The following is a 15,080-nucleotide window of genomic DNA, read 5'->3' on the forward strand; positions in this document are numbered from 1 at the left end:
GCAAAAGGATTATAAAAATCTGACCTCTTTAAAGACAAAGGAAATATTTTGAACATTTTGAACTAAACATCTTACAAACTAAAAGTCTTATAAAACTCGAGTAAAGTTGAGTTATGACATAATGGCCTCATTTGCACCTTTGAAACTGTTTATTATTTAGACATTGCAGTAAAGCCAACTAAGTTCAGAGCAGCATTATTTTAGTATCATTGCTATAGTTTTTGTTAATATTTTGAATTTGAATTTTAGTTTAAAATGCTTGTAATGTGTAAATCAGTCTGCATTAGAAACATTCTGAGATTTTTTTTGCTGGGTTAGTTCTGAATTATGATAGTAATGCTTTACCTGCCTTCTTGGTTTGAGGCGTCATATGACTCTTTGGCCTGAAGGAATGTTGATGATTGAGGTCTGGATGTAAAGTCTGGATATTGACCGTGTTGTGTGTAAGACACAGCGGCTCTTTTATAGTGGGCACATGGCCATTATAAACCATGAAATGGCAAAACATTTCATATAAATTCATGTGTAGAAAATTTTTACTTTTTAAAAATATACAATTGAATGTACTGTTTATATCCAGTGATGAAGTTTTGTTTATTGGAAAACTATGGAATCAAAAGAGATTAACAATTGAATTAAATATGTCTAAAATATATTATATAAGACTTTAAGGCCTGAAAAGTAGACAATATTGAATTCAAGGCATGAGTGTCTGTTATTAAATGCATGTGCAAAGTTATGCCAACCACTGAGGTTTATTTTGTGATGATATAAAGGGGAGTTTTTGATTCCTTTTTCTTTTCATATCAAACCAATTCAGTCCCCAATAAACCTCTTTTGACAAGACACAAAACACAAGAGGCAAGACAGAAGAGCACATGGCAGATGAACACCAACCCGAGTCATATAAAGACCAACAAGCAAGAAATAACCTCACAAAAGTGACAGGACATGTTTTTATTTAGGGGTGAGAAGTCATTAGTGTGGCCATTATCCATTATAAATAAAACATCAGACCTCTTGGGTCGATATCAAACAACACATGGTATGTCGAAAAATGCAAACTATATTAATAAACCATTTACAATGGAATAAGAGTATTATAATAATGGCATGCTAGTTCTACAAAGGTATTGGGGGAAAATACATACTATTTTTAACTTAGTTAAATGTTAATATCAATTTACTTAATAAAAATTCTTAATGTTGTATAAATGCTGAACATGAGCAAAGGTTTTCTTGAAACATTTACTTTCAGTTGAATAGATTATTTGAAGAACAGCTGACGATGTGTACAAGGTCTGTAATAACCTGACTATTCTCTGACATTATTTTCCCTGGGTTACTTATAGGATGATTACATTTATATTCCCTATAATATTGAAAGACACTCCCGCTGTTATCCACATTACTGTTAGGTAAAGGGTGAGTAGACTTTGTTTTTTTTAGAGAGCGTAGATTAGTTTGGGTGTCTGAAGACTTTTAATTTCAATTTTTATTTAATTTTCTCTTCTTGCTTGTCAATGTAGTTGGTTATGAGTGAGTTAGTCTTGTATTGTTTTTATTTATTTTTATTTGGTCGCCACCCACATCCATCCCACCCCTCCATATGTGAATCCTTACCATTTTTTTTTTTTACAATCTTCTGTAAATAATGCAAGTAAACTATTGGTTTTGAACCACTTTGCATTGCCTTTTGCTCTGCACTTATTGTTAATAGTTAGTGAGTGTTACAAACTCTTGATTGACAGCTGGGGTCGTTACAAATAAGGGAAATGAGTCAGATTATTACAGGCCAAAAGAAGCTAGCCATTGACAGGAAAAAATTGCAACTGTTTTTTATGATGACATATTATTCTGCGACAATGTGAGGCATGTTACATTTGACATTTCTTGTTATTACAGTACAATGAGGTCCTCACTGTTTATATTTAATTCTCTTGTTGAGAGATTGTACAGACTTTGTAATATGCTTTAAGCTTTCCTTCACACCACTCGTCCCAGCAGGAGTGGACGGCTCTCTGCAGTGGGTCTCCGGCTCAGAAGACTCCACAGCATTAAAGACACTGAGCTTCTTCCAGAACTGAAACTGCTGCTGGTATCATCTTCTCTCAGTGGATGGTACTCCTTAAACCGCCTGCATACAAACATACGTGAAGGGTTACTGTCATATAGCATTATTTCATTTTAACTATAGGCAGCATACAATAACATATTTGATTTTGATGAAATGTGTATGTGGCGAGGGGGGCGTGGTTTTGCGAAGTCTGTAGCAGGAGAGAAAGGAGGGGGCTGATCGGTGAGTAAGTAGGTCAAGTGCAAAATGAGGAACACCTGTGTCTGATTGCAGTGATTGGCATGGAGAGACCGGTTATAAGCCAGCATGCGGGAGGAGATGGGAGAGAGAGTTGGACTGGAACCTCACCTGTACGCTGTGTTTGAATGAAAGTTGTGATTGTTATTTGTCCTCTTTGTTATTACTGTGCGTGGCACGGTGAATGCGCTACGTGCGCCTCTTTTGTTTATTTGTTTCGTTTTATTTTGCAATTAAAGTGAGTGTTTCAGTCACGCCGACCCCTGTCTTCTTCCTTCCTTGCAATACAACATTGAACCCCGTTACACTGGTGCCGAAACCCGGGAAGGCAGAAGATCGCCGCCATGCAGACTCCGCCAGGTACACCATTTGCGGACATCATCCAATCGCTCGCTGGTCTTCACCAGGAACAACATCAACATCTGCTGGCCATAAAGGAGGAGCAGGACAAACGGTTCGAGGCGCTCCTCCGAGGCCAGCATGAAGACCGCGAGCTGTTCCGGAGCTGGATAGACCGGGAGGTTAGGGCCGTCCCCCCATCGGACAAAGACTCGTCCTCGCCGATACCTCTCAACAAGATGGGCCCCGAGGATGATCCGGAGGCATTTCTGGAACTGTTTGAGAGGTCGGCTGAGGACCGGGGATGGCCCTCGACGGACTGGCCAATGCGGCTGATACCCCTGCTGTCCGGAGAGGCGCAGGTGGCCGCACACCAACTGCCAGTCCAGAATCTCCTGGTCTATCAGGATTTAAAGCGGGCCATTCTCCAGCGGGTTGGCCGGACTCCGGAACAACACCGCCAGAGGTTCAGGACGTTGAACCTCGAGGAGTCTGGCCGACCCTTCATCATGGCCCAACAGCTCCGGGACTCGTGCCGCAAGTGGCTGATGGCCGACGGAAGCGACGTCGAGAAAGTCATCGATCGTGTGGTGCTGGAGCAGTTCGTGGCGCGGTTGCCAACAAAGACCGCGCAGTGGGTCCAGTGCCACCGCCCGACGTCGCTGAACCAGGCCATCCAGCTGGCGGAGGACCAAATGGTGGCGTGCCCGGGGGTCGGCGAACCCCTGCCATCTGCTTCTCTCTCTCTTTCTCTCTCTACCCCCCCCCCTAAGCCCTCTCCCCTTCCCAGGTACCGGGTGAATCTGCCGCCGCGGCCGGCTCCAAGGTGGAGGACAGGGGGTGCTGCGGAGCCGGTATCTGCCCCCAGGCCTCTTCCCCGGGGAGGGGGCCCATCGAGGGGGGGATTCTCTCCCCAGGCTGCGCTACCTCTCTCTCCACGCCAATCCCTTGACCCGCTTCCTGCCACTGGAGCGGCGGGGAGGTCCGGGCCGGCTTGTTGGCGCTGCGGGGACCCGAGTCATTTTATCGATCGGTGTCCGGTGATGGAGGTGGGGACGCTGATCCGGGTCCCCGATGCGCCGCAAGCTGCCCCCGATCAAGCTGGCCTGTACCAAATACCCGTGAGTATAAAGGGGGGTACTTTTCAGGCTCTGGTGGATTCAGGCTGTAACCAAACCTCTATACACCAAAGCCTGATTCAACCTAAGGCATTGGATAATGGCCGCATGGTTAAGGTACGGTGTGTGCACGGGGAAGTGGTGAATTATCCGTTAATGCCTGTGGATATTCAATTTAGGGGACAAAAGCATAGTGTGGAGGTGGCGATTAACCCGCATCTCCGGCATCCGCTGATTTTGGGGACGGATTGGCCAGCGTTTAATGAATTATTGGGTCATTTATGTGCGGATGCTTCTTGGGTAGAAAAAGATAAAAGGAAGGTGGCGACTGCTCAGTTGGGAGAAGCTGATCCGGAACCTCTGGGTACTGGTTCAGGGGAACAGAGCGCACTGGAGAGAACCATTCTCTCAGAGCGCGATGATTTTCCCCTGGAACAGTCCCAGGATGACACGCTGAAACATGCCTTTGATCAGGTTCGCTCTATCGACGGCCAGCTTCTCCACCCAGACCAACCGCTCACCTATCCGTATTTTACAATTATAAAAGATAAGTTGTATCGGGTGACCCAAGATGCCCAATCAAAGCAGGATACAACTCAGTTGTTGGTACCCAAAAGCCGTCGGGAAATGCTTTTCCAGGCGGCTCATTCTAATCCAATGGCCGGGCATTTAGGACAAACAACGACACTAAACCGTCTCATGGCCCGATTCTTTTGGCCGGGCATTCACGAGAATGTACGCAAGTGGTGTGCGTCTTGTCGGGAATGTCAGCTGGTGAATCCACCGGCCAACCCAAAAGCACCATTGTGCCCTATTCCGTTGATGCAGGTCCCCTTCGAACGAATTGGTATGGACCTCATCGGGCCATTAGAACGGTCAGCACGGGGACATCGCTTTGCTTTAGTCCTGGTGGACTACGCAACGCGATATCCTGAAGCAGTCCCGCTTCGCAATATTTCCGCAAATAGCGTGGCGAGCGCTCTGTTTCAACTAATCTCCCGGGTGGGAATCCCGAAAGAGATTCTCACCGATCAAGGCACGGCGTTTATGTCACGAACGATACGCGAACTTGACGAATTATTGGGCATTAAATCGATCCGGACCAGTGTCTATCACCCACAAACAGACGGGCTGGTCGAACGATTTAACCGCACTTTGAAATCCATGATTCGAAAGTTTGTACAAGAAGACGCCAAAAATTGGGATCGGTGGTTAGAACCCCTCTTGTTCGCTGTACGGGAGGTCCCTCAAGCCTCCACGGGGTTTTCCCCCTTCGAGCTTCTCTATGGGCGTCAGCCCCGCGGGGTGTTAGATGTCCTTAGGGAAACTTGGGAGGACGGACCTTCAGCTAGTAAAAATGAAATTCAGTATGTCCTGGACCTGAGAACAAAACTCCACACTTTGGGGCGGCTGTCACGGGAGAATTTGTTACAGGCTCAGGACAAGCAAAGTCGGCTGTACAACAGGGGGGCTAGACTGCGTCAATTTACACCGGGAGAGAAAGTGCTTGTATTACTTCCTACCTCTAGCTCAAAATTACTCGCAAAGTGGCAAGGACCTTTTGAGGTTACACGGCGAATTGGAGATCTTGACTATGAGGTAATACGAACAGATAGGGGCGGGGCACATCAAATTTACCACCTCAACCTGCTTAAAAAATGGTCTGAGGTGGAATCAGTGATGCTGGCGATGGTAGTGAGTGGAGAGGAGGATCTCGGTCCAGAGGCGAATGTCAAAACAAAATCTCTCGCCCTGGCCGCTGGGGGAGACCACCTCTCACCATCCCAACTCACTGATGTGCGTAATTTACAAGCAGATTTTGCGGATGTGTTCTCGCCCCTGCCTGGTCGGACGGACCTCATTCAACACCACGTTGAGACAGAGCCGGGCGTGGTGGTTCGCAGCCGGCCGTATCGACTGCCAGAGCACAAAAAGAAAGTTGTGCAAAGCGAATTAGAGGCGATGCTAGAGTTGGGAGTAATAGAAGAATCTAGCAGTGACTGGGCGAGCCCGATAGTTTTAGTTCCTAAAACGGACGGCTCGATCCGGTTCTGTGTAGATTACAGGAAGGTGAATGCTGTGTCGAAGTTCGACGCTTATCCAATGCCAAGGGTTGACGAATTGCTTGATCGGCTGGGTACTGCTCGTTTTTATTCGACATTGGACTTAACCAAGGGATATTGGCAGATCCCCTTATCTCCCTTATCCAAAGAAAAAACAGCTTTCACCACGCCGTTCGGGTTACACCAATTTGTCACTCTTCCTTTCGGGTTGTTCGGGGCTCCGGCAACGTTTCAGCGTCTGATGGACAGGATTCTCCGACCGCACGCTGCATATGCCGCTGCCTACTTGGATGATATCATCATCTATAGTGGTGACTGGCAGCGTCATATGCAGCAGGTGCGGGCTGTCCTGAAGACGTTGAGACGGGCGGGGCTCACGGCCAACCCGAAGAAGTGTGCAATTGGGCGGGTGGAAGTAAGGTATCTGGGCTTCCACTTGGGTCATGGACAAGTGCGTCCCCAAATTGATAAGACGGCAGCGGTTGCGACTTGTCCGAGACCTAAGACCAAAAAGGAGGTTAGACAGTTCCTGGGGCTGGCGGGTTATTACAGAAGGTTTGTGCCTAATTATTCGGACCTCGCCAGCCCGCTGACTGATCTAACTAAAAAGGAGGTACCAGATACGGTTCAATGGACGGAGCAGTGTCAGCGGGCTTTTACCCAGATAAAGGCTGCTTTATGTGGTGGACCGCTCTTACATGCCCCTGACTTTTCTCTCCCTTTCATCCTACAGACCGACGCGTCGGACAGGGGGATGGGCGCGGTCCTGTCCCAGGAGGTGGAGGGTGAGGAGCGGCCGGTGCTGTACATCAGTCGAAAGCTCTCTAAGAGAGAGACGGTGTACAGCACCATAGAGAAGGAGTGTTTGGCCATCAGATGGGCCGTTCTCACCCTCCGCTATTACCTCCTGGGACGGGAGTTCACCCTCTGTTCGGACCACGCTCCCCTGCAGTGGCTCCACCGCATGAAGGATACCAACGCGCGGATCACTCGTTGGTATCTCGCTTTACAGCCGTTTAAGTTCCAGGTGATCCACAGGCCGGGTGTACAGATGGCTGTGGCTGACTTCCTCTCCAGGAGGAGGGGGGGGGAGGCTGCAGGCCGGATGGCTCCCCGGCCTGAGTCGGGCGGTGGGGGTATGTGGCGAGGGGGGCGTGGTTTTGCGAAGTCTGTAGCAGGAGAGAAAGGAGGGGGCTGATCGGTGAGTAAGTAGGTCAAGTGCAAAATGAGGAACACCTGTGTCTGATTGCAGTGATTGGCATGGAGAGACCGGTTATAAGCCAGCATGCGGGAGGAGATGGGAGAGAGAGTTGGACTGGAACCTCACCTGTACGCTGTGTTTGAATGAAAGTTGTGATTGTTATTTGTCCTCTTTGTTATTACTGTGCGTGGCACGGTGAATGCGCTACGTGCGCCTCTTTTGTTTATTTGTTTCGTTTTATTTTGCAATTAAAGTGAGTGTTTCAGTCACGCCGACCCCTGTCTTCTTCCTTCCTTGCAATACAACATTGAACCCCGTTACAGTGTATTGTTGTCTTACCTGTATGTAAAAGCAATGGCCCCCACAGCACAAATAAAAACCAGGACTCCCAGTATTGCTCCTGCCGTATTCCTTGGTGAATTTGAGTCTATGGTTTGAACAAGAGAAGTTGTGAGGTTCTAGGGCAGCTTCAGGAAAAGAAATGTTTATTATTTTAGATACACTTTGAATTTAAATGGCACTTGCCTATAGCCACGGTGAGCATTGCACTGGTTAAAGCCAAGCTGACGTCATTGGTCAGAGACACATTGATGCAGAAGATGCCAGAGTTGTTGAAGAACTGTCGCAGGACTATCTGACACTCAGGGGCTGGAGTCACGTCATTACACTGCAGGCTCTGGACAGGACTCGTGCAGTCCGCGTCAGACACCACGGTGCACACTTGACTGGGTAGGCTGAAGAGCAAATATAACAAAATTAACTTCATTCAATTGAATAAGGGGAGAGGAATGTGAATATTTTAAGCTTTGATATTGTGTATGTTGCAACGCATTCTCATCCCAAGTCGTCATATACTGACGCTTTTGACATTTCGTCTACATCGAACGCACATGGCGCCCTTTAGCGTCAATATGAGACGCACAGAGCTTTGTTCGGTTATGGGTAGGTTTAGGTCTGGGGTAGGGTTAGGGTTAGACCACTAGGAGGCGCCTTCTGGCCCATATCTATCTGCGTCTCATATTGACGCTTAAGGGTGCCATGTGCGTTCGATGTAGACGAAATGTCATGTATGGTTAGATGTATTGGGTGGATGTTGTGCATTGTTAATTGTTTTGTGATTGTATGGCGAGACCAAAGACCAATTTTCAGCTAAGGCTGAACAATAAAGTACAACAACAACAATTATATTTAATGTTCGACCACTGTCATCATTATAACCAGTTTAAAGTCACCATGAAATCCAAAATGACAATTCTATGTATTACATTATTCTACAAATATAATTTTTTTTTTATTATTCATGTGCCCTCGTAATATTTAATCAAAACAACTTCCCCTCCCTCTCTTCTCTGATGATGTTTACACTGGTGTGAGGGCGGGGCAACCTGTCACTCACATGAGATCCACCAATAGCAAACCACAAACATCCAATCAATTCCCCACAGACAAAATCAAGTTCCGCCCTACATTTTTTTCTTGTTCCAGAAGACTTTTCACTCAGAGATATATCACCAAGCAAATGTTTGTGCTTTGTTTCTGTTTGATATAATTGTAAATACTGTATATCTATTCAAATACTGATATTGTGGTCTATAACTCTTCCCCGAACTTCCCGCTGTCCTGTATCTTGTTCTCTGATTGGCTGTCGGTCATCGCCGATGTAGTTTTCAGTCAGAACACTTTCACACAGCGGGATTTTGAATCGCCGACAGGTCCAGATATTTAGCATGCCAAATATCTCACGAGCATCACCGACTCATCTGCGATTATCTCAGATTGCGTCTTTGATCATTCACACTGTGTGATTGTCACTCGCGTGAACGAACACCAATTTGCCTATGATTTCTGGCATTTGTCGGCGAGTGAAAATCGGGGCTAAAAACGTGCAGTGTGAACTCGGCATAAGCAGGGTAGAGCCTAGTCAGTACCTGGATGGGAGACTCCTGGGAAAAAACTAGGTTTCCGCTGGAAGAGGTGTTAGGGTGTGTTCACACTTGGCATGTTTGGTTGGATTAAAACTAACTCTGGTGTGATTGCTCTGTTAAAGCGGTTCATTTGAATAAGTGTGAATGCTGTTATCTGAACCCTGATGCACCAAACAAGTGGATCGAGACGCGGAAAAGATGGGTCTCGCTCTGCTTCCAAACGAACTCTTGAGCGGTTGTCCATGTGCGGGACTGAAATAGGACACTAAAAAGGACAGAATGCTCAAGTAAACCTGTCTTTTCTCATCATAGTCGTGATGTTGCCCATCACAGTTCGGTACAGGAATCCAAACCGCGTCTCCTCGCAGCTGATCTTGGTTTGTGTGTATGTGTGTGTGTGTGACGGAGGGATTCCTGCCACTGTTTTGACTCCTTTACATATTTTATAAGCTCTTCACGAGTTCTCAGCTGGTCAAAATACCATCATATGTAGGCTACACACATACAGCGAACGCATTTATCCCAGCTCACAGCATTGTTTTGGATGTTCGGTCACGAAATATACATAAAAAAAGCCAACCAATAAGGTGATGAACATATCCCTATGTCTTTAGGTTTGTGTTGCGCGCTAAGCAGACCTGAACTAAATGTTTTTAGCTTAGTCTGGACCAAACGAACAGAACTACAAGTGTGAACACACCCTCAGTGTGGTCTGTGTGGGTCATAATGCCCCAATAGGGTGAAAACCTCTCGGATGTCATAAAAAATATCTTAATTCGTGTTCCGAAGACCAAAGGTCTTATGGATTTGGAAAGACATGAGGGTGAGAAATTAATGACAGAATAAAATTTTTTGGGTGAACTAACCCTTTAAGACTATAATAAAACAGCTTTGAACAGTAAAACCGATATACAGTCTATAAAATAAATGACAGTGAATGAATATTTACCTTCCCTGACATGTGACTGTAAGGTCCACAGCATTTTGCTCCAGCTCTGTGGCCATGACCACCACATTATTCACCTCCACAATCTCAACACTCTCTATTCCCTCTGAAGGCGGAAAACATGCATGTAGAGAACATTAAACACATTTGTAGACAGGCTATTTTTGTGCTTTTACACAGTTTGATTTACACTTACAAAAGTCTAGACACTAAAGTTGAAGTAGAAGTGGGTAACACTTTATTTTAAGGTGATGTATTACAAGTTACTGCATGTACTTACTATAGTAATAACAGTAAATTATGGATAATTACAAGTAACTAATCCTAAACCAATCCCGGTAACACTTTATTTTACAGTGTCCTTGTTACATATACTTACCATAGTAATAACAGTCAATTATGCATAATTACATGCAACTAAACCTCAACCAAATCACAATCCTACCCTAACCCTATAGTAAGTACATGTAGTTGCTTAATATTACTCAGTACTTAAATATATAATTACACTGTAACAATGACACCTTAAAATAAAGTGTAACCCCAATCCCTAACCGTAACTCTATAGTAAGTACATGTAGTTAATTTCTAAATGTCATAATCATTTGTTAACAAACAAGTATTCATTACTTCAATGAGCTCATTATATCTGCATTCAATTATTACATTGTTTAAATTAATACTTTTTTTTAGCTAACTGTGACTTTGTATGTGTACATTTCTGAAACTCTTAACTTAGACAGTTACCTCTAATAACACTCTAAATTGTAATATATATGCATCGACTTACTATAAGAGATACATTAGTAGTTAACAGTGTGTTAACATGGTCTTGATACTGCTACACAATTTTTGTTGTCATTAGATGAGGTTATGGGTGAAAGGTTTGACAGTTAAGCCAGGCCAGTAATGCTGAAGTGAAGCAAAGTTCAAGTTGGCTGGAATTTAAAGATCAACAGAGTCTGTTGCATGTTTCCTCTCTGGGGATAATGATGTAATAGTATTGTTTAGTGATAAAAAAGAAAGTACTCACGAATAACTGTAAGAGTTGTAGAGAAGGAGCCATAACGATAAATCATACAGTTTGTTTCGGCTGGCATTTCTGGTGCTTGCCGCTTGGCAATGACTAGAGCCGCCTGTGTTTCTTCAGTTCCTGCCACCGGTTCAGCTTCTGATTCACTCACTGCTGCCTCGGGTATGCTAGTTACACCTGCGATTACAGCACCAATGGAAATAGTTTAAATATACAATGCAATTAATTGGTTATGGACTTCTTTATAAAGTTATGGTCATCATCTACATGAAGTTTCTCACCAGCGATGGCTTCGGTTGCAGGTACAACAGATGCTACGACTTCATCCACTGCCTCAGGAGTGATGATGATTGTTGCATCGCCAGTCGGTGCCACTGTTTCTACGACTGTCTGAACAGAGGTCGTGTCATCTACATCAGCAGGGGTTTCTGGGAGAACAGTCGCTGCCAGATTGATATCAGCCACAGGGAGTTCTGTCGCAAGTTCAGCTACAGCTGTGTCTTCAGCAACCTCCTGAGCAACATTATCTAAGTCAGCTGCTGCTACTGGCAAATCATTGGCTGCCACAGTGATGACATCAGCTGCTACTGGCAAATCATTGGCTGCTACAGTGACATCAGCTGCTACTGCCAAATCATTGGTTGCTACAGTGACGACATCAGCTGCTACTGGCAAATCATTGGCTGCTACAGTGACATCAGCTGCTACTGCCAAATCATTGGCTGCCACAGTGACGACATCAGCTGCTACTGGCAAATCATTGGCTGCCACAGTGACATCAGCTGCTACTGGCAAATCATTGGCTGCCACAGTGACATCAGCTGCTACTGCCAAATCATTGGCTGCCACAGTGACGACATCAGCTGCTACTGCCAAATCATTGGCTGCCACAGTGACGACATCAGCTGCTACTGCCAAATCATTGGCTGCCACAGTGACATCAGCTGCTACTGGCAAATCATTGGCTGCTACAGTGACGACATCAGCTGCCACTGCCAAATCATTGGCTGCCACAGTGACGACATCAGCTGCCACTGGCATGACATCAGCAGGCTGAGGAGAAACAGTCAGCACAATGCTTTCCACTGCTGTAGCATCATCTGGCAAAAAGGAAAAGGCACCACCTGATGAATACTTTGGGAATGTCATTCTAAAATCTCTTCAAAACACTTTTTGGATTAAGAACTGTTCTTGAAATTACATGAAATATGAAGTTTGAATATGAAATTCTACCTGTGACGGGAACAGGAGGTACAACACTGGCAGCTGGAGTTGGATTGATCTGACAACCGTTTGAGATGGCTGCCATCACAACCACCTGTGGCCTGAAGGAACCAGTTGAGAGGTATGTGTGGGTAATGGAAGATTCTCGAGAGATTAGAGTTCCACTATTGTCACCGAAATCCCAGTTGAAGCTGATATCTGATCCACTGAGATACTGGCTCGGGTCATGCAAATTAATGCTAAAGGACACAGCTCTGTTCTGGATGAAGCTTTGGTCACCCTGGTTGATGTCACCAACCTGAGATAATGTCACAGCGAAAGGAATCTGGTCTAGAATAGAAGAGGACATTTCATTAGGGGCTTGCAGGAATGTGCTCAGTGAATGACAACATTGGTTTACTCTCCAGGTGAACAAACTAGGCTTAATGTTTTTTAAGTACGGAGATGATAAGAGGATCCCTACAGCTCTTTATTGGCATCTATGGTGCAATGAAGAAACTTCATGGAATCTTTCCATTTCACAAAAGGTTCTTTATAGTGGAAAAAGGTTCTTTAAGAATTATTCACTGAAAAGTTATTTGGGGAAGTTTGGTTCCTCAAAGGGTAACCAATGGAAAAAAATGGTTATTTTATGGCATCGCTTTAAAAAAAACTTTTGGAATCTTTATTTTTGATTAAGTGTAGATAAATGTGCAGTTTTCAAGCTACTCACCAGTGATGGAGAACTGGGTAGATGCATAACCAAGGGGAATGAACTTGTCTTTGCCGCGGCAGTGATAAATTACCACTTCCATGGAATAAGAACCAAGAGGCACATTGTCTGTTTCAATGGTCAGTAGAGAGGAGGGACCATCAGCCACCTGCCAATATTTTCCTGAAAGAGAGAAACAATGAAAAGTGTTCGAAAAAATCAACCAATAATCAAACAACCAATGGCAGATAAGAAAGTTGTACAAGTCCATAATTCTAACCCTTAAAGGGATAGTTCACCAAAAAAATTAAAATGATCAAATTATTTTGGAGTGAACTAACCCTTTAAGTCTTCATAAGTTGTTGATCCAGGCCTGTGTATTACTTGCATTCGTTAATCCATCACTTCACTATGTTTGTATATTTGAGACTAGAATAAGACTACCGCTTTAAACGTGCTCTTACCCAACATCTTCCATACATAGATGAAGCGGGGCTTTTTGTTAGAGGTCTTATTGAAGGGTGTCCTGTCAGGAAAGACACCTGTCCATTGTTGAGGCATGTTGGACTCAGGGTATACAGTCTGGCCCATAGTATATGATGTTCCTTAAAAACACATTTAATTCATTTTAGATACACAAATATCTAAATTCACAACATACAAAACAAACAAAAATTAAGAATCACATGCAGCACTTTATTTACAGGCAATAACAAGTGCTGTTTACATAAAACATGCATATTTTTCTTTACATAAAATATATAAAAACTTAATATTAGTTTACAAAATTTCTATCTATGGCAGCGCAAGAATAAAATATTACATAGAGTAAATGTATTGTATTAAGGACGCTTGGATAACTTCTTACCATTAATGGTACAGTTTCTCGCCCACACCACCTGTCCATCAGGAAGTGCTGTCTGGTTCTGAGGAAAACCAACATCAATGTTGAAAGTGGCTTTGGCTCCTGTCAGTGTTGGAGAATCACTTCTGACTTTAAATGTCACCTCTCCGCCTATGACAAAAAAAAAAAAGGTTTTGCAGACACATTTTAAAAGAAAGGTAGCAGGTATAGCATTTCTTCTTCAAAAAAAACCTAAGAGAGTTATAGCAATGAATATTTTCCACTTGTAGCATATCCTACTCTATTCATAAGTAGGTGTACATGGAAACATGGTGTAAAAATAATGTTTTTTTTCTCCATTGACACTTGAAAACACCTTGAGCTCAGTGTCTTATGCTCAGAATTCAGGAAAAACTAAATATGTGTTGACAAATATAAACATAAAACATAATAACAGATGTCACATAGCCTAAGGCAAAATGTGTTAACAATTTAAGAACGCTATGCAGACTTACTAGTTTTATGTAATTTGTAACTGCTACGACAGCGGAAAGATGTATGGGCATAATTTGAGTTATTTTAATTTGAACCGATGAACTGATCTGTGTTCCTCTATAGCTAGATGAACATGAATGAACATGAATGAACATCAGAAGGTATGTTGAAAGATACAGTAAAGCATACTGAAATGTGTCATGTCTCATGTAGTTGTTCAATGAGTGTTTCAGCTGAGGAAAGACAGTGAATAGCTTGTGAAAAATCACTGCTCTATATAAATGACATTAATATAGATCAGTGTGAACAAATGTCACAAAGCCAACCAATGACCATATAACATGCTAGTTAAGAAAATCTACTCTAGAGAAGAACATTTTGATAAATGTGCACTAACACTATAATGTATATTTATTATATTTTACTATAATACTGTACATGTTATTTAGCCAAATGAATCGATATCGAATCGAAGATCAGTATCGAATCGCAAGCTAATGAATCGAATCACCAATTCGAATCGCTCCAATTCACGAATGAATCGTTCACTGATTCAGGTTCATTAAAAAGAATCAGTTTGTTCACGGACGAGGACGTCAGGACGACACCACTGTCACGTCTCTGAGCGCGTGACGATTTCATCAGTTCAAATGTGAAATGTTGAGTAAAAAGTACGACATTATTGGAATGTAGTGAAGTAAAGGTTTTCCAAAAATGAAAAATACTCCGATCAAGTCCAGATACTTAAAAAATGTATGAGGCTAACAAAGTAAAAATACTTTGTTACTGTCCACCACTGCTTATGCTTTAACGCTTTCATAATGCGTGCAAATCACTGAACAATAACCCGTAATGAAGGGGGTGTGTGTGTGTGTGTGTGTGTGTGT

General features: G+C 43.7%; 1 protein-coding gene across 1 annotated transcript in view; it reads right to left on the minus strand.

Moving 5' to 3' along the window:
• Nucleotides 1-942: 942 nt before the first annotated feature.
• The window catches only part of pmela (premelanosome protein a), a 34,524-nt gene continuing 20,386 nt past the window's right edge, over nt 943-15,080 (minus strand). The window contains exons 4-13 of the mRNA XM_082156410.1: nt 13,723-13,869; nt 13,319-13,459; nt 12,876-13,037; nt 12,173-12,493; nt 11,221-12,039; nt 10,940-11,116; nt 9,910-10,012; nt 7,561-7,769; nt 7,375-7,462; nt 943-2,137 (exon numbers count right to left, since the gene is read on the minus strand). Coding sequence (XP_082012536.1) covers nt 1,987-2,137; nt 7,375-7,462; nt 7,561-7,769; nt 9,910-10,012; nt 10,940-11,116; nt 11,221-12,039; nt 12,173-12,493; nt 12,876-13,037; nt 13,319-13,459; nt 13,723-13,869 — 2,318 coding nt within the window. The 3' untranslated portion in view covers nt 943-1,986. The remainder of the gene's footprint in view (nt 2,138-7,374; nt 7,463-7,560; nt 7,770-9,909; nt 10,013-10,939; nt 11,117-11,220; nt 12,040-12,172; nt 12,494-12,875; nt 13,038-13,318; nt 13,460-13,722; nt 13,870-15,080) is intronic.

The sequence above is a fragment of the Leuciscus leuciscus genome (genome assembly GCF_965113295.1).
Source record: "Leuciscus leuciscus genome assembly, chromosome: 23".
In the NCBI taxonomy this organism is placed as follows: domain Eukaryota; kingdom Metazoa; phylum Chordata; class Actinopteri; order Cypriniformes; family Leuciscidae; genus Leuciscus; species Leuciscus leuciscus.